Below are 23,849 nucleotides of genomic sequence, written 5' to 3'. Positions count from 1 at the left end.
CAATTTCCAAATAGTCTTTTAAAAACTTGTTCTTACGTTCTTAAACATCCTAAACTTAAAGCAGAGCAACAGAAAGTAATGAAGATAATAGAAGCCTAGATGTAAAATTCCTTTGAGAGAAATGAATTTGAATTGGACCTAAGATTAGCATGCTTTTAAGTATGGGGCCCTTCAATGTGAAATGTCAAAGTTACGTTTTAAAAATACAATTACATTGTGTTAGGGCGTTCACATAACACCTTCAACTTATTTTCAAGTTAGTAGCTAATATTACTTTTAGGCCAGAAGCTTTTCTCTTTAGCTTTTTCCATAATTACTTAACCTTACAGAGTTTCATGGTTCCCAGAGAAAACATGCTTTTGTAGAAAAGACAACAAATAAAAAAGCTATTGAGGAAGATTACCTTAAAATAGCTGAAATCAAATATGATATCTCCATATTTCTGTTGATCAGCTCTGTCTTTTAACCTGAACACAGCAGGAATAAACTCAGAGAGCCTCAAAAGTTCAGCAATGATGGCATTACCACAGGAAACAATCCTTAGGATTGCTTGGCCACAGAGGTTGTTCTCGGCTAGAAAGTCCAACATTGTGAGGAGGACCGACTATTCTGTGCGTGGACACTGGGGATGATTAACTGGCCTCAGAGCTGGTGTCTGTAGATTATTAGATGAAACCAGGTGTGCAGAGAGATTGGCTGCTCCATTAAAGAACCTGTATCCCCAAAAAAAGTGTGAAAATCTCAATTTGTTTAAGGAAGCACATGTGTACACATAAGAAACACATTTTTCTCCCAAACGCACTAAAAAAATTGTAAGAAATAATGAGTTCCTTTATAGGGGAAGGGTGTTTATCTGCCACTCTCCATATTTTCCATGTGGAGGGGCTTTGCTAGGTTAACACTCTTCGCCTCTTCTTCAACATGTTAGTCACTTCTCTTGGGAAAAAGATATGCTACGGCTCATCTCTGAGCTAGGGAGAAGGAACCACTGGGCATGTGTGGTTCCAATGTACCCTCATTATACAAGCTATCTCCTACTACTCGATATATTAGCAAATAATTTCAAACACTATAAAGAGAGCTCAGAGACAAATCCCTGTACATCATTTTGAGGCATTTGTCCAATTATTTCCCAGAAATGGAACTGCAAGCTTAAGCTATGAACACGTCCAAGATTACTTTTAAAATTACAGATGCTAAGTTCTACAAAATTCTGTGAAGATAATTTATAAATACTAAATCAAACTGGTCCAAAAGTCTCACAAAATTCAGCACTTAGGTGTCTAGTACTGTTAGCAGAATCCATTACTTGTTTCTCTTGTATTCCAATGTACTCTCTGAGGATGGTTAGATCACTTAGCATACTGAATATTACTGTTGCTTACAGCTCATTCTGAAAGTTCTCGAAGGCAAGGATTGATCTTTACCCAACCACTCCTTGATGAATATCTCTTTGCCAGGCTGGATATGAAGACGTTTAGACAATTCACCTTCTAGTCCAGTGGTTCTCAAGCCTGGCTGCATAAGGGAATCACCTAGCATTTTAAGAGTCTGGTAAGTAGGTTAGAGGTAGTCCTAAGTATCTCTGTTTTTAAGAATCTCCCCGGATGATTCTGATGTGAAGCCAGGATCATTAAAATAGTAGAGAATGACTGGTCTTGTGGAAAACCGCAGCAAGTAAACAGGAAATTAACAGTATTTATCTTTGTGCCCTTTGTGCGGAACTCAAGGAATTCCTTGGCATTGACAAGTAAAAGGAGTGCCTGAATAACAATACTAGGACTGCAAGAGGTGATGTCTGTCCTCTCTAGCTGCCTTCTATACTGTTAGAGAGAGAAGCCCTGAAGAAAAAAAAATATCAGAGAGATGAAGGGCTTGAGTGTGTCACTACAATAAAGCAATAAGAAGTATAACATACATTTAATTGTCAGTATGGAGCATTTACTAGGTGTTCTGTTGGGACAGGTACTCTTTTTTTTTTTTTTTTTTTTTGAGACGGAGTCTCGCTCTGTCGCCCAGGCTGGAGTGCAGTGGCCCGATCTCAGCTCACTGCAAGCTCCGCCTCCCGGGTTTATGCCATTCTCCTGCCTCAGCCTCCCGAGTAGCTGGGACTACAGGCGCCTGCCACCTTGCCCTGGGACAGGTATTCTTATAGTGGGTGATCTTTAGTAAAGTGACATGTAGGAATTCAGGGCTAGAGAAAGAAACCTAGCATCTAAAAGGAATGACCTATTTTAGTATGTAACACTTAAAAACTTTTCTATGGTAAATGACTTAGAAGATGGATTTGAAATCCAAACGGCAGACACAGGGTTGATTTCTAAAACATGCAAAGGGATCTCACAAGCTGTCAAAGAGAGAACAGGGAGAGAAGGGGAGGCGGGAGCCAAGTAAAAAGGACAAGGGAAAAAAAGATGTCACCAGGAATGAAAACCAACCAATCAACAAAACATACATGTGATGTTTTCCTATACACATAAATGTCTTTGAGCATGTCACTACCCAGGCTGTGCCTTCTAAGCATCTTCTGTAACACAGAGACTCGACAAAACTGCTTCCTGACCCATCCCTTTCCTTCCCACTAGCTTCCTCCTACAGCCAGTGCAGACAGCAGGGGTGAGCAGATGGTGGAAGGTGAAGGGCGACTGGAGAAGGAAGCAAGACTTACACAAATGAAATAACTCCTCGGACTTGATGAGGTTTCAGAAAGTTCTTGAAGTAGGTAATTTGTCTTATTAGGCTACTACTTCTTACATTCCCCCTCTGCCCACAGACTTGAGTACCCTTCTTGTTCAGGTCTGTGAGCCTTCCCCTGCAACAATCATTTTTCTTAGTTCTAGGGGCTAGGAAAGCAATCTGATTATAATAATGTGGTAACTGGTTTCCAAAGATGGCTCCCAACCATTCCTTGCCATTAAGTCAGCACATACAGCACCTTAAGTGAAGGGCTGAACCTTATTTTCCCTCTCAGTGAGTCCGGATTGCGTTTGTTTATTAGTTTGCTGGGCTGCCATAACAAAGCACCACAGACAGGGTGACTTAACCAAATTTATTTTGTCACAATTCTGGAGGCAAGAAATTCAATACCAAGGTGTTGGTAGGACTGTTTTCTTCTCAGGCTTCTCTCATTGGCTTGTAGCAGGCTATTTTCTTCCTGTGTCGTCACATGGCCTCCCCATTGTTCATTTCTTTTTATAGACATGGGGGTCTCACTATGTTGCCCAGGGGAGTCTCAAATTCCTGGGCTCAAGCGATCCTCCCATCTCAGCCTCCCAAAGTGCTGGGATTACAGGCATGAGCTACCAAGCCTGGCCCTCCTTTGTAAATTTCTGTGTCCAAAGTTGCTCTTCTTAAAATGTATGCGTCCAAAGTTCTTCTTCTTAGAAAGATACTAGTCATATTGGATTGGAACCCATCCTAGTGGTTTCATTTTAACTTAATCACCTCCTTAAAAATCCTGTCCCCAAATACAGTCACATTCTGAGGTACTGAGTGTTAGGAATTCAACATAGAAATTTTGGGGGGACTCAACTCAGCTCATAACAGTTTATATCTTCCTTCCTTCAACCCAAAGAATACTGTAGAAGTAACTCTCTACCAATTCTAGGCCCAAGCCTTGAGAAGGCCTGGCAGTATCTCCTTTTGCTCTCTTCGGGTGTCCGAAGCTGCCATGTCAGATGTCTGGGTATCTTGCTAGAGAGATCACAGGAGTTACAAAGAGGAAAGATCATGCTGAGAGGGAAAAGTCCTGACACAGAAAAGAATGAAGAAAGCCAGCAGACAGCAGAAACCGAAGCGCCGACGTGTGACTTGGGTTGACCTGGTCCACGCAGCCCCCAGCTCTTGAAATCCTCCTAGTTGAAGTGCTAGACATAGAAGGGAAGAGGCTATTCAGCTTCTGCAGCCAGCCAAGCCCTCTGTGCCTTTTCCCAATTCCTAACCCACAGGATCATGATAAATTTTTAAAATATGGTATTGTTTTGGGCAAATAAGCCCTGGGGTAGTTTGTCATAGTGCCGAGATTCAGTTTTGAGGACTAACAGTACGAGTTGTCAATTTAAACAGCATGCTGATGTTGTTACTGTGATATTTCATTTTCTATAATGCTGTGCAATATAGTCATTGCTTTTGTATAACAATGTGCATGTAGCTATTTCTGTATTGTACTACTGCGTTTTCCTCCAATCCCCATCTTTTCAGCTCTCTGCTTCCTCTGATTATTACACTTTCCTTATAGGAATTGTGCCATTCATCTTATCTTTGGAAAAAGAGAGCTATGTCCTAAAAACCACTAGAAGTCAGTGAGGGAACAACAAGTAGGTGAGGGAAAAATCTTTAGAAATGTTTTTAAGCTTGGCAACAGTGGCTCACATCTGTGATCCTAGCACTTTGGAAGGCCAAGGTAGGAAGAATGCTTGAACTCAAGAGTTCAAGACCAGTCTGGGCAATAATAGCGAGACCTTGTCTCTACTAAAAATCAAAAGAATATTAGTCAGGTATGGTGGTGTGTGCCTGTAGTCCCAGTGACAAGGGAGGCTGAGGTGGGAGGATTGTTTGAGCCCTGGAGGTTGAGGCTGCAGTAAGCCATGATTGCGCCACTGCACTCCTGCCTGGGCGAGAGTAACACCTTGTCTCAAAAAAAAAAAAAAAGGATTTTCTCACATGTCAAGTATAGGAGATTCTTGCTATTAAGAATAGTTCATGTCTGAAAAATGCGAGAGTGATTACAAAACATGGGAAAACATTTCGTAAAAAGGAGAAGAAAAAGTTTTGATGTATCCTGACATTTATGAAAGTGAGCTTTATATATCAGGCTGTGATAAGTGCTGTGAAGAAAAAGCATAATAAAGGATGGAGCATATGCTAGTTTCCATAGAAGACCTTGGGCAGAAGTCAGAAGGAAATGAGACAGCAAGCAGTATGGATATCTGGGTAGGGTCAGCAGCTTTTAAAGTGGTCCCTAATGATCTCTGCCTCCTGGTATTCATGTCCTATGTAGGTTCCTTCCCTTGAGTATAAGCTGACTTACTGACTCCCTCCTAAAGAGGAGAATAGGGCCAGGTTTGCTGGCTCATTCCTGTAATCCTAGCACTTTGAGAGGCTGAGGCAGGCGGATCACCTGAGGTTAGGAGTTCAAGACCAGCCTGGCCAACATGGTGAAACCCTGTCTCTATTAAAAATACAAAAATTAGCCGGGCATGGTGGCATGCACCTATAATCCCAGCTACTTGGGAGGCTGAGGCAGGAGAATCGCTTGAACCCAGGAGATGGAGCTTGCAGTGAGCCGAGATAGCACCACTGCACTCCAGCCTGGGTAACAGAGTGAGACTTCATCTCAAAAACAAAACAAAACAAAACAAAAAAAAAACAAAAGGAAAGGAAAGGGAAAAAATAGGATAGAAATGAAAGATACCACTTCTGAGATTAGAAATTGAAAAGACTAACTCCTGGCTTGGTCATCCTCTCTAGCTTGCTAGTCCAGGGGAAGCAAGGTGTCACAGTGTGATACAGCCCTGTGCAGGAGCCCATATGACAAGGAATTCAGCCTTGCCAAAAACCACCTGAGTGAACTTGAAAGTAGATCCCTATAATCCCAGTCCAGCCTTCAGATAAGACCATAGTCCCTTGTTCCCAGCTTGACTGCAATGTTCTAAAAGCCCCAGAGCCAAAGGCAGCTAGCTATGCCCTACCCTCCTGACCATAGATACTATAAAGCTTATTGTCTTAAGCCACTAGGTTTTGGCACAGTTTATCGTGCAGCAATAGATAATGATCCTGAGAATGGCATTCCAAGCAGAGGTTACAAGTAAGTGCAAAGGTCCTAGGGCAGGAATGTGCTAGATGGCCAGCAAGGTGCCTAAAGTGGCTGGAGTAGAGTCAGCTAGGGGCAGAAACAGAAGAAGTAGACTGGATTGGGTCTGAGAGCCAAGAAGCCACTAGAACTCTCATGAAGGTACCCTCTGATACACATTATGGCATACATTATTAACAAGTTCTTGTAGTTTCCTCTGTGATATTTGCTTGTTAAACCACACTGGTCTCTAACAGGCTGAATTTCAGATAATTTCATTTCATTTTCTCCATGGATATGGTCTGGCTTGGGAAAGGAGAGAGGGAAAAGGGAAATAATGGACAATGGGCAAAACAGTCGCCTCCTAAAGCCCTCTGAAGACCACCAAACTAACCCAGAAGGTCTAAGTAGGATGAAACTTTACACCAGGAGTGTCCAATCTTTGTCTTCCCTGGGCCATATTGGAAGAATTGTCCTGAGCCACACATAAAATACACTAACACCAAAAATAGCTGATGAGCTTTAAAAAAAAAAAAATCACAAAAAAACTCATGTTTTAAGCAAATTTACAAATTTATCTTGGGCCACATTCAAAGCCATTCTGGGCCACATGCAGCCTGTGGGCCTCAGGCTAGACAAGCTTGCACTAGACTCATGAAGAGGAGGGCAAGCTATGATTAACAGGTCCAAGAGCTACCCAATTTTGGATACCATGACAGGGCAACAATGTAGACCTGGGAAAAACATCTTAAAGCAAAGTAATATTACCTGCCCTTTACTCTACTCTCTCTCAACATACAGAAGGACAGACAGACTCAGCACCTGCATGCACACATTCAGGGAAGCTTCAGTCTGGGATAACGACAGAAATCAAGACTTTCGTGTGTCAACCTCTTATTTTAATCCTTAGGTCCTTACTCAAGAATTACACAGTAGACAACTTTAAAAGAACATGAGAAGGATAATAATAATCAAATATGTTTGGCAATAGTAAAACAAATATTATGGGTCTTTATTACCTATATAAATCGCCTTTCTAAAATTCAATATATAAACTTTATATTAAATTTTTAATGCAAAAGCAAACTATGTTATATTTAATATACTTTTAGTGAAATGAACTCACTGCTTGTAATCTGTTTGGCCCCATGAAGGGTACTTGTGTTTTCTATTTCTAATAATGCAAGCATCTCCTGCTAAGCTTTTGAAGATGGAAGAAGTTAAAACAAGATTAAATGAAAGAGGGAAATCACTTAGCTACATTTTATGTACTAGACCTCCTAACCTGGACTAGTTATATTTTCCATGTAACAAACGGAATTTCCATAATTTACACAAATATAATTTGGCTAGAGTATTTGTTAAATAGCCCCCTCGTTGGCTGAAGGACTGGTCCTGAAGAACAGAATCTAAGAACCATCATTAAAAATGCCTAATCAAGTTGCAGCTAAAAGGTATGCGGATGGCTTTACAAAGTGTTAAGACTCAGTTAAGTCTTAAAAAAACCACTTTAGAATTAGGTCCAAATAAACTCTGTAGAAGAAGCTATGGTAAATTATCCTTTCAGAGGTTCTCTTCGTGCTAGGGATTAAGAAAACTTGAAGATCAGCTCTCTCAATACAGGTTGTATTACTATCGGCATGAAATTCAGAGATCCCACTATATTTTCTTATTTTCTTTTACAAGCGCCAGTAACTTCATTTTTAAGAATTTGGCATGGAACTGTGATTTTCAGTTTGGGAAGTAATCCTAATCAAAAGACATGCTTTCAAGAATGAGGCATGGCATCATTATATCAATTACCCAGAGTGCAGAACAATATTTCTTAAGGAAATCGAATTGTCGTGGACAAACACTGTTTACCCTCTTCAGAGGACAAAAGAAGGCAGGTCTATATTTAGCCTTTCGCAAAACCTCAGTTCCATAAAGGAAGCACTGATCTCCACAAATCCATTATCACAAACAAAATATAATGGTTGTTGATCAAAATAAATGCAAGCTACATATGTTTTCCAGAAAAGTTCTGAAATGAGGCTGAACCTGAAATCCTGGGAAAGGCAGGTGAAGGACAATTAGAGAAGGTGTCCCTTGTTGTGCACAAAGACAGGAAAACTTCTCCCTCACTACCCTTCACCTATGTTTGAGGGAGCTCCATGCGCTTGCAATCAGGAGACCCAGTTCTATGACTCTGTGACTTTTTTCTTTTTCCTGTCCGATCATAGAGGAATCAGGACCTTGGGAACATTTCCCCCCTCCCCCAAAATGCAAAGGATTTTGGCATCAGCACAGGTGAAGGCATTAAGACGCAGCGAGCAGCAATGACTTGCCCAAACTCACAGCCCATGGCATAACTAGAATGCAAATCCAGGTTCGTCAGGCTGTAAAAGTCCTCACTACTAGCCTTTCAGTTTTCTCAAAAGCAAAGAGAGAAATAACGACGATATCCACACAGCAGTGTTCCCGGAAACTTGGAAGGATGAGATTCGGACCAAGCAGCCAGCTGAACGGTGCTTCCTAAAGCGAGGAAGAGGTGTGGAAAATGATTTCCCCCTAAGCGGAGACGAAGAGCTGGACTGCAGCCGCCGCCCCAGAAAGCCCCTAAGCCCTCCATCCCGAGTCCCCCATCCAGGCTGCACGCGACGCTGGAGACCTCCCCTTGGCCAGCGCGGCCCAGCGGGGAAGTGAAGGGGGCCATGCAAAAATGGGGCGCGCTCATCCCATCCCCACTCACCTGTCAGCCGGGCCGCGCCAGCGGCGCACGCGCAGGGCAGGAGGTTGCGCGCGGAGTCGGCACCAAGGTTCCACCCCTCCCTCACGGCGGCGGTCCTCTTCTATCCCCAGTCCCGGACCTGGAACCGTCAGAGCCCGGCTTCCGCCCCTGACTTCCCAGACGGTCACATGACCGAAGCGGCGGTGAGCAGAGAGGGGCATCATGTGACCACTCGCCGGCGACGGCTGATGACGCAAGAGACCGCGCTCACTTTTCAGCTACAGGCGAAGGGGGCTGAGGAAAGGAGGTGGGTACAGGTAGGGGAAGTTGGGGTGCCACCAGACGGAGACAACTCGGACAACCAGGTAGGGAAGAAGCGGGGGACGGCAATGGGGAAGGTGGCGGGAATTGTCGCCTCCCTCAGGGACACTCCACGGGGACCCCGAGCCGGGGATTCGTCGACCTGGATTATGGTTGTGGCCCTTTTCACGCCGCAGTAGTGAGTCTGGGACAGTTTACCCTCCTGTCCGAGGCGCCATCTCTCCATCCGTTAGCCCCAAGTGTGTAAGGGCAAGATCACGAATTTTTGATCCAAATAGATCTGGTTTGAACTGACTTTAAAAGTAAGGCCATGGGAAGGTCGTTTGAATAAACTCTTTGGACCTCAGTTTCCTCTTCACTTATGTAGATTGCAGTGAGAATTAGCGATAAGGAGAATGAAGTGCCGGGACACCAGTTTATGGCATTCTGTAGGTGACCGAGAAATGATGATGTTTGTTGTTATTTTTGTAACCCGCCAAATCTTTATTGGTCCCCTATTTTGTGTGAGGAACTGCTTTATATGCAATAGAATATGTCAGGGTTCTAGTTTAAGGAGCTTTCAGTGTAAAGAAGCTGCAGACATGTGAGCAAATAGTTGTGATGAGTTTCATAATGGGAGTGTGTTGTGTACATGTGCATGTGATAGGAATAATGGTAGCATGAGGGAGGGAACAAGCAATTGTATGAGAAGGATTCAGAGAGAAGGGTATATCCTTGCATGTTGAAAAAGGAGAGGCAGCTCTGGCTGACTTGTACAAGGCTTCCATGGATTTAAAGGAAGTCAGCATATTGTCTATAAATAACATGCAGAGAAAAAACTCAGGAAATGCACAACTTATTCTAAACTTTCTTGGAGATCATAGGTACTGGGAGGAAAAGATCAGTGTTATTACATGGGAAGGGATCCGAGAGAGATTGATTTAAACCAGTTATTCTCAACTGATGCGCTATTGACATTTTAGGCCAGATATTTTTTTCCTGTGGGGTGGGGGTGAGGGCTGTCCTGTGTATTGTAGGATGTTTGAGAGTATCCCTGGCCTCTGCCCACTAGATGCCAACCATAATGTCTACAGATATTGCTACATGCCCCTTGGGAGAGGGGTAAAATCTTTCTTGGTTGAGAACCACTTAAACCAAGCCATGAAAGTGGTGTCTTAGTCAGTGTGGGCTTCTATAACAAAATGCCATAAACTAGGTAGTTTGTGAACAACGGAAATTTATTTCTCACAGTTCTGGAGGCTGGAAAGTCCAAGGTCAGGGTGCCAGCAGATTTGGTGTCTGGCAAGGGCCTGTTTCCTGGTTCATAGGTGGCTTCTTGCTGTGTCCTCACATGGTGGAATGGCAAAGCAGCTCTCTGGAGCATCTTCTAAAAGGGCACTAATTTTATTCATGAAAGTGGGCCTAATCACTTCCCAAAAGGCCCCACCTCCTCATACCATCACCTTGGGAGTTAGGATTTCAACATATAAATTTTGGGTGACACAAACATTCAGACTTTAGCATATGGGTAAGATGTGGGCAGATAGAAAACTGAAGAAAGAGCCTGGCGTGGTGGCTCACACCTGTAATCCCAGCACTTTGGGAGGCCAAGGAGGGCGGATCACTTGAGGTCGGGTGTTTGAGATTAACCTGGTCAACACAGCGAAACCCTGTCTCTACTAAAAATACAATAAATAAATAAATAAATAAATAAGTAAGTAAATAAATAAAATAACCAGTGTGTTCTGGCGCACACCTGTAATCCCAGCTACTCAGGAGGCTGAGGCAGGAGAATCCCTTGAACCCAGGAAGCAGAGGTTGAGGTGAGCCGAGATCATGCCACTGCACTCTAGCTTGGACGACAGAGCAAAACTCTGTCTCAAAAAATAAATAAATAAAAAGATAGAAAACTGAAGAGATGGTTTTCTCACGGTGGGAGCAGGATGAACAAAGTCCTTTTTTTCCTTTTTGGAGACAGCGTCTCACTCTTACCACCCAGGCTAGAGTGCAGTAGCATGATCATAGCTTACTGCAGCCTTGGACTCCTGGACCCAAGGGGTCCTCCCACCTCAGCCTTCCAAGAGGCTAAGACAATAGGTGCAAGCCACCATGTCTGTGTAAGTTTAAATTTTTTTTTTTTGTGAGATGGGGTCTCGCTGTGTTGCCCAGGCTGGTCTTGAGCTCCTGGCCTCAAGCAATCTTCCTGCCTTGCCCTTTCAAAGTGCTGGGATTGTAGGCATGAGCTACCACGCCCAGCCTGAACAAAGTCTGGAAATGAGCTCAAGAATATTGAGTATGAAGGGGAGAAGGAGACACGAGAGCTGTGCATCTGACCGAAGCAGACAGTTTATTCATTTATTGACTATTTTCAGAGCACTTGCTGTTTATGAAGTACTGCAAACATCTTGCAAGATAGTCACTAACAAAGTAGAGTTACTGCCAAAGGCTATAATTATATCAAAGAGGGTGCTGTTAGAGTCAGAGAAAGGAGTTGTCTTTGACTTGTACTTAGCTGTATTTATTGGGAGGAATTGAGAAAAGTATGTCTATTCCATCTTTCTGCACCATCCATTGTCTTTGCTTTTCAATTCAATCTCAGTCTTAATCTTTTCCCTACTCCAGAATTACAGAAAAGCATGATCATGTTTTCCTTGGTCCTCTGCAAGAATGAAGTTTCACTCAAGTGATGTGAGTTTTGCATTCAACCAACTAGTGACAACTACTGTTTGGTATATACTTTCCATTTATACTGGATTGCATTAATCTTCATAGATATTGTGTCTTTGTTCAAGCTATCATAACAAAATACCATAGACTGGGTGGCTTAAACAACAGAAATTCTGGAGGCCAGAAGTTCAAGGTGAGGTTGCCAGCATGGTTGAATTCTGGTGAGGACTTTCTTCTTGGCTTGTAGATGGCTTCTCTCTTTATGTGTCTTCACGTGATAGGGAGAGAGAGAGAGAGAACAATCCCTGCTGTCTCTTCATTTTCTTTTCTTTTCTTTCCTTTTTTTTTTTGTTCTTTTGAGACAGGGTCTTGCTCTGTTGCCCAGGCTGGAGTGCAGTGGTGTGATCATGTCTCACTGCAGCTTCAACCTCCTGGCTCAAGTGATCCTACCACATCTCCTCCTGAGGAACTGGGATTACAGGCCCGCACCACCACATCCAGCTAATTTTTTTATTTTCAGTAAAGACAGGGTTTCACTTTGTTGCCCAGGCTGGTCTCAAACTCCTGGGCTCAAGCCAACCTCCCACATTGGCCTCCGAAAGTGCTGGGATTATAGGCATGAACCACCTTTCCAGCCAGATTTTAGGCAGTCAGTACACATGTGCCTAGTGCCTATCATATTGCACAGTGCAGATTATAGAACATTTTCATCACAGAAAGTTCTATTGGACAATGCTGCTCTAGACAATTTAGACTTATACTAGAATCAAGACCGACTAGAAAACAGAATACTTCTGCTGATCATGGTGTCTCATGCCTATAATCCCAGCACTTTGGGAGGCAGAGGCAGGAGGATCGCTTGAGCTCAGGAGTTTGAGACCAGCCTGGGCAACATAGGGAGATGGTCATCTCTACTAAAAATTAAAAAAAAAAAAAAAAAAAAAAATTAGCCAAATGTGGTGGTGCACACCTCTGGTCCCAGCTACTTGGGAGGCTAATGTGGAAGAATCACATGAGCCTGGGAGGTTGAGGCTGTAGTGAGCATGATCATGTCACTGCACTCCAGCCATGGGTGACAGAGCAAGACCCTGTCTCAAAAAAAAAAAAAAAAAAAAAAGAAAACTGAGGCTGGGCACAGTGGCTCATGCTTGTAATCCTAGCACTTTGGGAGGCCAAGGCAGGTGGATCACTTGAGGTCAGGAGTTTGAGACCAGCCTGGCAAACATGGTGAAACCCTGCCTCTACTAAAACTACAAAAATTAGCCTGGCATGTTGGTGGGTGCCTGTAATCTTAGCTACTGGGAACGCTGAGGCAGGAGAATTGCTTGAACCTTGGAGGTGGAGGCTGCAGTGAGCCAAGGTAGCGCCATTGCACTCCAGCCTGAGGGAGAAGAGTGAAACTCCATCTCAAAAAAAAAAAAGAAAGAAAGAAAACTGAATACTTGAATTATATCATTTGGTCCTTGCAGGTTTGTGTTTTTTTAATTAATAGTACTGTAACAAGTAAACCCCACAAGTCTAAATGGCTTTGCCCAGTTGAAGTTTCTTTCGTGCATGGAGCCTGATAGGTGAGTAGTTTTCCTCCAAGCAGTGATGTAGGGCCTTGAGCTCCTTCCATCTGGTAATTCTCTATCGTCGGTGTGTAGCTTTACTAAGGTCACTGTGCTTGCCTGCATCGAGCTATCAGATGGGAAAGTGTGGGTTTTTGCAGATTAGGCCTGGAAATGGCTCACATTTCATTGCCTTGGGTGCAGTCATAGGCCACACCTTACTTCAAGAAAGGCTGCAAAATGTGGAGCATATATAGGCATATGACTGGGTTGAAGAGGAAATGGGTTTGGTGGGCACCTAGCAGTATCTGTCACAAGTGTTTTGTCCTTAGCCTGCCCTGAGAAATAGTCTCAAGAAACAGTCCTAGAAGTTTGCTATTGCATTTACTGTAAGGATATTTTCGAGGATTATTTTTTTCAGTGTAACTCATTATCTCATATATGATGATCCATACTTGCCTTGATTGTCATGGAAAGCTTTATTTTTTCTTGAGTTCCTAGTGTTCTTTTTTTTTTTTTTTTTTAATGGACAAAGTAACTGCCACTTTTTATTTTGATTATTAGGAAGCTTACTACCAAATGTGTATTACAAGTGTAGTACTGTGTGGAATCCTTTTTTTTTCATACGGAGTCTCGCTCTGTAATCTGAGCTCACTGCAACTGCTGCCTCCAGGGTTCAAGCAATTCTCCTGCCTCAGCCTCCTGAGAAGCTGGGACTGCAGGTGTGCACCACCACACACAGCTAATTTTGTATTTTCAGTAGAGATGGAGTTTCACCATGTTGGCTAGGCTGGTCTTGAACTCCTGACTTCTAGTGATGGACTGCCTCGGCCTCCCAAAGTGCTGGGATTACAGGTGTGAGCCACCACACCTGGCCCCCTGTGTAGAATCCTAAAGTGTGCATGACTGCATTATAACTTTCTCATATGCTTGGTTTGCCCTTAAATTTCTGTTTTTTGATCCTGGTTTTCTGAATTTATATTATTCCATCTTTTTGTGTATCTTTGTATTTATATTGTGTAAAATGTCTCAACTTGTTTGGTATAATACAGTGAAATTGTAAACAAGCAGTCTTTTTCACCAAAATGCAAATGTTTGAAAATCATCATTTGCTTTTATTCCCATTTGTATTTTTTTCTTTTTTGGTGTGAAACTGTAAAATCCCAGAAAAGAACACAACAAGAGCCCTTGTTTTATCACCCAGATTTGAACATCTTTAACATTTTGCCATATTTGTTTCAGGTCTTGATTTTTATGATAAAGTTTTGAAAATACATAGAGCTCAAATTTCCTTGATGACCCCTAGACCCAACTGGAGTGATTCTTTATCCTGTACTTAAGGCCTTCTACACTATATTCCCAAAGAATGAAATCCAGTTATCTTCCCATTCCTTTGTCCCTGTGTGCCAGGCAAAGGGAACTCATCTCCTATTTTACTACCGTATGACCTTTTTTCATCTCACTGCTTCCTTCATCTGAACAGCTCTCCCTGATAATTTAGGCCTCTCCAAATCCTGAATACCTTTTATGGTCCAGCTTAAGTGCCTTCGTTTCCATGAAGCCTATGTCTCTCCTGTTGTTCCTATAATCCTTTCCTTTCTTAACATCGTAGCTTAGTGGGTTTGTGTAATCGCTTTCTTTTTTCAACTTCATAGTACTTGGTTCGTTCTCTTAGTATGGAACTTGTTCTCTGCCAAGCCTGTTTCAAGGGGTTGTGGTAGAAAGCAGTTATATTTATTCTGGAATATCGAATAGTTAAGGTTGTGTGAAATGTATGTTTTAAGTCTTGGTGAAAAGTAGAAGCTCTGATTTGAAAACATGTTTGCATTACATTGTAGAAAGCTTTGGATACTGTGCTAATTATGTTGAATTTTATTGTATAGGCAGGAGGGAGTTAAGACCAACCCTTCCTGCTTTTTTCTGTCTTTATTACTGGCATCTCTGTCTTATTAGCAAGTTCAAAGACCTTAAGGTGAAGCATGCCTGGGTTATTAAAGGACTAGCAATGGCCAGATAATGTAGAACAGTGGTCTTCAAAGTGTGATTCTTGGATCAGCACAATCTACATTACCTGGAAATTTGTTAGAAATGCAGATTCTTAGGTCCCTTCCCAGATGTACTGAATTAGAAATTCTGAGGGTGAGGTCCAGCAATCACTGTGTTAACGGGTCCATCAGGTGTTTCCAATACACTAACTCTGCAAGTCTCCTAGATACATCAGAGTTAGAATTACATAGAGATCTTGTTAAAACATAGACTGTTGGGGCCTGAGAATTTGCATTCTAACAAGTTCATAGGTAATGCTGGCGACACTTGGTCAGGAGCCATTTGGGGAACCACTATTGTCAGTTATCATGAAGCTCTTTGGCCATTACTCCCGGTGAGTCAGGAAGTCCTTAGGAGTTTTTGAGCAGAGGAGTCACATGATCTTATGTACATTTTCAAGGGTTTACTCTGGCTGCTGTGTTGAGAATTGGGTGGAAGAGGCAAGACTGAGAGCAGGGAGACCAGGTAGGAAACTGTTGGAGTAATTCAGGCAAGAGATGATGGTTTGGATCACGGTGTTATCAGTATAATTGGTGAGAGTGGTTGGATTCTGAAGATACTTTGACTACAGAGCTGGCAAAATCGATGTTGAGTTTGGTATAGAATATGAGGGGAGGAGGAGAAGGATCAAGTATGAACCAAGATTTTTGGTCCAAGAAATGGAAGGATGGAGTTGCTATTTAGTAGGATGGGGCAGGTTGTAAAAGGAATAGGTTTGGGAGAGGGGTGGGGTGGGAGGGAAGGAACGTGGTCCTTCTGTGTTGGACATTTTAAGTTCTGGAGTGATCTTGCCAATGGTATTTAGATGGAATGAGCCTAGCTGGGAACACTAGGTGGATGGGAGAGGTTGGAAAAGAGAGATCAGAGCACTGAGCCCTGGGCACGCCACCTATACTACAGTTTTGGAGACATGCACTATTTTAGGTGCTGGAGATACACAGACAGTATTCCATTCATTCCTTCCTTCAGCAAGCCTTTGTTGAATGGCTACTATGTGCCATGCATTGTTTTAGGTGCTTGGAATACAGCAGTGATCAAAACAGAAAAAGTCAAAAAGTCTGTAAGTTTAAGGAACTTAACAGTGTAATTGGGGACTAGAGACTGTAAACCTAATAAATACAAGAATGTTGTTTGGCAGTGTGTCCGGAATCGGTGGATTCTTGGTCTCACTGACTTCAAGAATGAAGCCACGGACCCTCGCGGTGTTACGGTTCTTAAAGATGGTGTGTCCAGAGTTTGTTCCTTCAGACGTTCAGATGTGTCTGGAGCTTCTTCCTTCTGGTGGGTGGTCTCGCTGTCAGGAGTGAAGCTGCAGACCTTTGTGGTAAGTGTTACAGCTCTTAAAGGCAGCGCGTCTGGAGTTGTTTGTTCTTCTAGGTGGGTTCGTGGTCTTGCTGGCTTCAGGAGTGAAGCTGCAGACCTTCGCGTGTTACAGCTCATAAAGGCAGTGTGGACCCAAAGACTGAGCAGCAGCAAGATTTATTGCAAAGAGCGAAAGAACAAAGCTTCCACAGTGTGGAAGGGGACCCAAGTGGCTTGCCAACTGCTGGCTGGGGGAGCCCTTATCTGGCGCCACCCATATCCTGCTGATTGGTTCATTTTACAGAGAGCTGATTGGTCTGTTTTGACAGAGTGCTGATTGGTGCATTTACAATCCTTAAGTTAGACACAGTGCTAGACAGAAAAGTTCTCCAAGTTCCCACTAGCTTAGCTAGACACAGAGTTAGCTAGATACAGAGTACCGATTGGTGTATTTATAAACCTTGAACTAGACACAGAGTACTGATTGGTGTATTTACAAACCCTGAGCTAGACACAGAGTGCTGATTGGTGTATTTACAAACCCTGAGCTAGACACAGAGTGCTGATTGGTGTATTTACGATTCTCTAGCTAGACATAAAAGTTCTCCAAGTCCCCACCAGATTAGCTAGATACAGAGTGCTGATTGGTGCACATACAATCATCTGGCTAGATATAAAAGTTCTCCAAGTCCCCATCAGGCTCAGGAGCCCAGCTGGCTCACCCAGTGGATCCTGCACTGGGGCTGCAGGCGGAGCTGCCCGCCTGCACTCCTCAGCCCTTGGGCTGTCAATGGGACCAGGCGCCGGCGGAGCAGGGGGTGGCTACCGTCCCAGAGGCTCAGGCCTCGCGGGAGCCCACCGCAGGGAGGGAGCTCAGACTTAGCGAGCTGCAGGTCCCCAGCTCTGCCCTGTGGGGAGGCGGCTAAACCCGGGGAGAATTTGAGTGCAGCTCCAGTGGGCCGGCACTGCTGGGGGACCCGGGGCAACCTCCACAAATGCTGGCCCAGGTGCTAAGCAGCTCACTGCCCTGGGCCTGCTGCGCCAGCCGGCTGCTCCGTGTGCGTGGCCCCCCAGCCTGCTCCCGCACCTGCCTGAACTTGCGCGGGCTGGCGAGTGCTGCTCCCTCCACCGCGATCTGGGCAGCCCCGTGCCTCTCCCTCCACGCCTTGGTAAGCAGAGGGAGGCGGCTCTGGCCTCAGCCAACCCAGAGAGGGGCTCCCACGGTGCCGTGGCGGGCTGAAGGGCTCCTCAGGCACCGCCAGAGTGGACACCAAGGCCGAGGAGGCGCTGAGAGTGAGGACTGCTAGCACATTGTCACCTCTTAGCAGTACCTGCCTTGAGGAAAGATAAAGCAGAAGCAGAAGGGTGGGAATGCCTGGGGATGAAGATTGGGAGAGCTTGCCATTTTATGTCCGATGGCCAGGGAAGGCCTTACTGATGAGGTGATACTCAAAGGGAAACCTTAGGAAAGTAAGGGAATTGACCTAGTAGATATGTAGGGGACAAGTATGGAGGCAAAGGGAACCAAGAAGGCATAGCTCTGAGGCAGGGCTGTATTTGGGTATAGAAGGAGAAGAAAAAGAAGCCTGGATTCTGAACCTGGGGCCCTACAACATATGGAGCTCAAGGAGATGGAGAGGAAACAGAAAGGAGAATGAGAACAAGAACAAGGGAGGCAGGTGCAGAAAGCGCATCAGGAAGGGAGTGATTAATTGTGTTGCATACTGCTGGCTGATAGGTCAACAGAGATAGGACTGAGCATTGATAATGAATTTAACATTAGGGCATTGATAATGAATTTAACATTAGGGCTTGTCAAGTGGCCTTGACAGGAGCAGTTGCAGTGAAGTGGAACTGCTGAGAGATGGAAACCTAGTGGGGGTGGATTCCAAAGGGAATGGAAGGAGAAGATTTGGAGACAAATGTAGGTAAAGCTACAGACGAGTTTTGCTCTAAGGCTGAGTAGAGAAATGGGGCTGATAACCAGAGGGGTAGGTGGGAGGAAAGTCGGAGGATATTTTTGAGATGGGAGAAGTAACGGTGTATTTGTTTGCTGAAGGGAATGATTCAGTAGAGAGGGAAAATTTAATGATGCAGGAAAGCAGGGAGAATTGCTGGGAGAATGTCTTAGAGTAGGGAGCGGGGGATAGGTTCTAGTGGATAATTGGAGTAGAGGTGGCCTTATCTAGGAGAAACAGTTTATTCATTTTAACAGGAGGGAAAGCAGAGTGTATGAGAACTGATGCTGATAGGTGGGGAGGTAAGCTGTGGGAGCTTGCAAAATCTCTCTTCTGACTGCTTCTGTTTCCTCAGGAAATTAGGAAACGAGATCTTTCAGTGAGAGTGAGGATAGAGGAGGAAGTGTTGGAAGTTTGTAGTGAGAGGAGTCATAAAAGTATATTAGAATCAGGAAAAGTCAAGTATTGTCTTGAGTTATGTACTCTGCAGTGATTTGTGCTCTTCATTCCTACCTGCCTTTTCCTTTGCCTGAATGCCCTTCTCCATTACCCTTCCATCTGTTAAACTTCGTCCTTTATCCTTTAAACTCAGTTCTATGTTCCCTTCTTTGATCCAGTAAGGCAAAGTTGAGCATTTTCTTATCTGTGCCTCAGTTTTGCAGCAACTCCCATGTTGCTTTAATTATCAAGTTTATGTTTTATCTCTGTCTCTCCTACTCAGTGGTGAGCCCCTGGAAGTAGAGACTGAATATTCCTTTTTTTTTTTTTTTGAGACCGAGTCTTGCTCTGTTGCCCAGGCTGGAGTGCAGTGGCGCGATCTCGGCTCGCTGCAACCTCCGCCTCCCAGGTTCAAACGGTTCTCCTGCCCAGCTTCCCGAGTAGTTGGGATTATAGGTGCCTGTCACCATGCCCTGCTAATTTTTGTATTTTTAGTAGAGACAGGGTTTTGCCATGTTGGCCATGCTGGTCTCAAACTCCTAACCTCAGGTGATCCTCCTGCTTCAGCCTCCCAACGTGCTGGGATTACAAGTGTGAGCCACCGTGCCTGGCCAGAGGCTGAATATTTCTAGTGGCCAGGATAGTGCCTGGCTCATGATAGGTTTTCATCAAATTAGAATAACAAAATAATGCTTTAAAAGGAAAGTCCTAAGAGTGCTCATCTGGAAAACCATGGTATTCTCATGCAAAAGGAAGTGCCTGGCACTTAAGGAGATACTAAATATTTGAATTGACAATGAGTTGTACTGTGGATGTTTGCAGTAAACAAACACCTTCAAATTAGAAATCTTATGCATCTCTGTGCATCTTACGTGTCTCTATACCCTTCTCTTTTTATATCCTGTGTATTTTTGAAAGGATCTCATGATTGACTTGGTAGGTACTTAATACTTATGAGTGAAATGAATCAATGAACCTAATTAAAAAGGACTAATAGTGGAGAAACTACAGTAGTAGTTCAGCTGTGAGATGAAGGTGGTAGCAATGATGAGGATGGAACTGCCAGAGATACTACACAGTTCCCCACTTAGGAAGGGCAGAAGGGAAGTCTCTAATGCTAATTAATTGTATACTGTGTGCTATACCATACCATGATTATTCCTTCTCATTTTAAAGATGGTAAAGCTGAGATTCAGAGATGTTTAGCAGTCTTCATGTTATGTCTATCTGATTCCATGAAAATATCCCTTTTTCTGCTGCCATACAGCCTTGATAATAGCCCTCTCATCCCTTTAAAACTGTGAATTCTCCCCACTTTTCTAGTTGGTTTCAGTGGATTGAATTTCAAATGGCTTCTGAATTAAGCAGAGATGTCCTTTTGTAGGCAGCTTTACATTGCTTTACTAAGCTGAAACAAATTGTGGTTGAAGATACAGATTAGGAAGTGTTAAATATGAAGGTAATAACCGAAACTGTTATAGTGGATGTGCTGCCAGAAGACAAGTTTATAGAGAAATTCTGCTTTCACTGACTCTGGGATCTCACCAAGTCTATTAATCTGTAAGAAGCCAGAGGAACTGGCAGGAATATAGATTTTCTCTTTTTTTTACAGTTTCCAGAATTCAATATGCATATATGTTGGATAGTTTAACAATTATAGGTTTTCAAAATAGCTTACTAATAAACTATTTTATTAGTATTTTTTTCTCTTTGGAAAATTGCATCATATGAGTGGTCTACTTTTTCTAACCCATTTATCTTGTAGTCTTTTAAGAACTGTGCTGTTGTTGACTTCTTCACAGAATCCAGCACTCTTTTGGAAGAGGGTAATCTCCCTCCAAAAACTGAGGACACTTACCTTCCCCGTATATTGAGTCCAGCTTGTTTGGTGGCCCAGGTGGGTGGCACAATGATTTGATGTCTTCTCTATGGGATATACAGAATAGTGTGGCACTTACGAGATATTGGATACATTTATATGAATGTTTACAGCAGTTTTATTAATATTTTCCTATGCAGTTATATTTCTGACTTATGAATCTTGTTTCATTGTGTTTCAAAACTTAGGTAATAATTTCAAGATGCCAGGACGTTCCAGTTCAAATTCAGGTTCAACTGGTTTCATCTCCTTCAGCGGTGTAGAGTCTGCTCTCTCCTCCTTGAAAAACTTCCAAGCCTGTATCAACTCTGGTATGGACACAGCTTCTAGTGTGGCTTTGGATCTTGTGGGAAGTCAGAGTAAGTAAAATTAAAACTTCTTTTGTGTCTACTTTGAGGTAACACTGTGTGATGGTATTAATCTGGGGGTGCCTTTTGAGTATCCTTGGGGGAATGATTTAACCCTTCTAGGCATCTGTTTTCTCATCTTGTTCTACACACCACGGTAGGGTACTGAGGGTGAAATGAGATTGACTCATTCATGTGTGTTCAGACAGTTAAGTTCCATGAGAAACTGCACTAGAAATTTACGGGCAAAGATTTGAAGATCCTGACCTCAAGGAGCATACAATCTAAAGTATTTGACATTTGTGAACTGTAAGGTATATAAATTTATTATGATATTGTTATTTTCCAGTAGTTTATACTTTGGTCATGCTTGATTACTCAGTAGATAGACTAAGCTAGGGATACCAGCAAAGGAAGGCCTCAACAAAAATGAGAAAAGTTAAACTTAATGAATTTTACCTACATTTGTTCAATCAGAAAGATCTAGAAAGATGTGATTTGCAGGCCTGGTGCAGTGGCTTACGCCTGTAATCCCAGCACTTTGGGAGGCCGAGGCGGGCATATCACGAGGTCAGGAGTTCGAGACCAGCCTGGCCAATATGGTGAAACCCTGTCTCTACTAAAAATACAAAACCAACATGGTGAAACCCCGTCTCAACTAAAAATACAAAAAATTAGTTGGGTGTGTTGGCAGGCGCCTGTAATTCCAGCTACTCGGGAGACTGAGGCAGGAGAATCACTTGAACCCAGGAGGCGGAGGTTGCAGTGAGTTGAGACTGTACCACTACACTCCAGCCTGGACAACAGAGCAAGACTCCGTCTCAAAAAAATAAAAGTTGTTATTTGCTTTCTTTGGAGTAAAATTGTTTTTATTTTATTTTACACATGGAGCCAGAGGAGCAGCATGATCCTTTTGTTTTCTTTTTAATGGCATAGGTTTTGAGCAATTTGTGATGTACCTTGGTGTGATTTTCTTTGTCCTGACTGATGTTGTTTGAGTTTTATAGATCTGTCAGCTTATAGTTTTTTGAATCAAATTTGGAAAAATTTCTGCTACTATTTCTTCAAATATATATTTTTTACTCCTCTGCTGTCTTCTCCTTCTGTGTGACTCACATTTCATGTATGTTAGATGGGTTGATATTGTCCCATAAATCAGTGGGACTTCATAGATTTTTTTTCCAGTCTTTTTACTCTTTAGCTTCAATTTGAATAATTTCTGTTGCTAAGTTCATTTATCTTGTCTGCTGCGGTGTCTAATTTGATAATTCTATTTGGTAAATTTAAAAATTTCAGTTATTGTGTTTTTAATTGTTGAAGACATAGCAAAGAATTAAGTAGAATCTTTTTTTTTAGTCTTCCATTTTTTTCTTCATTGTGTCCATATTTTTCTTTACATTCTTGAGTATATGGTTTTCTTTACATTCTTGAGTGTACGGAACCTGTTGACAATAGCTGTTTTAATATCCTTGAATGTGAATTCTGTCATCTCTATGTGTATTATGTTGTTGAGTGTTTGGATTTTGTTGTCTTTTTTTTTTTTTTTTTTTTTTTTCAGACGGAGTTTCACTCTTGTTGCCCAGGTTGGAGTGCAATGGTGCAATCTTGGCTCACTGCAAACTCCACCTCCCGGGTTCAAGCGATTCTCCTGTCTCAGCCTTCCAAGTAGCTGGGGTTACAAGCATGTGTCACCACGCCCAGCTAATTTTGTATTTTTAGTAGAGATGGAGTTTCTGCATGTTGGCCAGACTGGTCTCAAACTCCTGACCTCAGGTAATCCACCTGCCTCGGCCTCCCAAAGTCCTGGGATTACAGGTGTGAGCCACCGCGCTGGCCTGTTGTCCTCTTTTAAATAGTGTTGGAGTTTGTTTGGTGGGCAGCTAAGTGATTATGGATTAGGCCGATCCTTTCCAGGCTTGTCATTAAGCTTTGTTAGGGCAAGTCTAGTGTAGCCTTTATGTTAGGGCTAATTTAGCCTTGTTACAAAGCATGGCCCTTCTGGAGTCTCTGTTGATTGCCCTGAGGGTTCATTGAGATAGCTCTACTCTGGCTGGATGGAATTTGAATGTCTCCCTCTCCTAGTTCCTACGAGACTGAACCTGGGAGTTGTTCACTTTATAGCTGTCAGTATTTGCTCCTCAGCATTTTAGGATTCATCATCAGACTCAAGGAGACCCCAGTGCAGATTCCTAGAGCTCTTTCTCTGCATAGCTCCCTCCCAGTGCTTTCTCTTGCAAACTCTGCTGGCTGCCTCAGCCTCTCTGAACTGCAGTCGCTGTCTCCTCAATCCTTCAATACTGCTGTGCTAGGCCGGGCGCGGTGGCTCCTACCTGTAATCCCAGCACTTTGTGAGGCCGAAGCAGGAGGATCACCTGAGGTCAGGAGTTCAAGGCCAACATGGCGAAACCCTGTCTCTACTAAAAATACAAAAATTAGCCAGACATGGTGGAGGATGCCAGTAGTCCCAGCTACTGGGGAGGCTGAGGCAGGAGAATCGCTTGAACCTGGGAGAAGGGGATTGCAGTGAGCCGAGATTGTGCCACTGCACTCCGGTCTGGGGAACAGAGTGAGACTCCATCTCAAAAACTCCCGTGGATTCCTCCTCCCTTGTGCAGGCAGGAGGCCTTTGCAAGACTTTTCCCAGTTTTCCCTTATTGCAGTAGTTACAGTCCTGTTCTGCCTTTGTCCCACTGTCCCATAGCTATTGTTTCACATATTTTGTTTAGTTTTTCAGTCATTAATGGCAGGTGGACCAGCTCCATACAGTTACTCATTTAAGGCTAACAGCAGGTGTCATAATCTTTTTAGTGGGTGGCCTCCAAATGTTTTAACCCTGCCTGGTCTATTTTTGAGTATATTTT

General features: G+C 43.3%; 2 protein-coding genes across 4 annotated transcripts in view; one reads left to right on the top strand and one right to left on the bottom strand.

The window, feature by feature from the left end:
• The window catches only part of KIAA0196 (KIAA0196 ortholog), a 64,622-nt gene extending 55,874 nt beyond the window's left edge, over positions 1-8,748 (bottom strand). The window contains exons 1-2 of one of the 2 annotated variants that reach the window (XM_011938187.1): positions 8,523-8,748; positions 404-713 (exon numbers count right to left, since the gene is read on the bottom strand). In XM_011938187.1, coding sequence (XP_011793577.1) covers positions 404-589 — 186 coding nt within the window. In that variant the 5' untranslated portion in view covers positions 590-713; positions 8,523-8,748. The remainder of the gene's footprint in view (positions 1-403; positions 714-8,522) is intronic. The other variant, XM_011938189.1, reaches the window with a different exon arrangement.
• The window catches only part of NSMCE2 (non-SMC element 2, MMS21 homolog (S. cerevisiae)), a 266,651-nt gene continuing 251,532 nt past the window's right edge, over positions 8,731-23,849 (top strand). The window contains exons 1-4 of one of the 2 annotated variants that reach the window (XM_011938191.1): positions 8,772-8,866; positions 11,424-11,489; positions 20,565-20,659; positions 20,830-21,000. In XM_011938191.1, the coding sequence (XP_011793581.1) occupies positions 20,844-21,000 (157 nt within the window). In that variant the 5' untranslated portion in view covers positions 8,772-8,866; positions 11,424-11,489; positions 20,565-20,659; positions 20,830-20,843. Of the gene's footprint in view, positions 8,867-11,423; positions 11,490-20,564; positions 20,660-20,829; positions 21,001-23,849 lie in introns of both variants that reach the window. The other variant, XM_011938190.1, reaches the window with a different exon arrangement.

The sequence above is a fragment of the Colobus angolensis genome, unplaced genomic scaffold (assembly GCF_000951035.1).
Source record: "Colobus angolensis palliatus isolate OR3802 unplaced genomic scaffold, Cang.pa_1.0 Scaffold17, whole genome shotgun sequence".
Taxonomy (NCBI): domain Eukaryota; kingdom Metazoa; phylum Chordata; class Mammalia; order Primates; family Cercopithecidae; genus Colobus; species Colobus angolensis.
The sequence above is the reverse complement of the archived record's forward strand: the minus strand, read 5'-3'. Positions and strand labels throughout refer to the sequence as shown.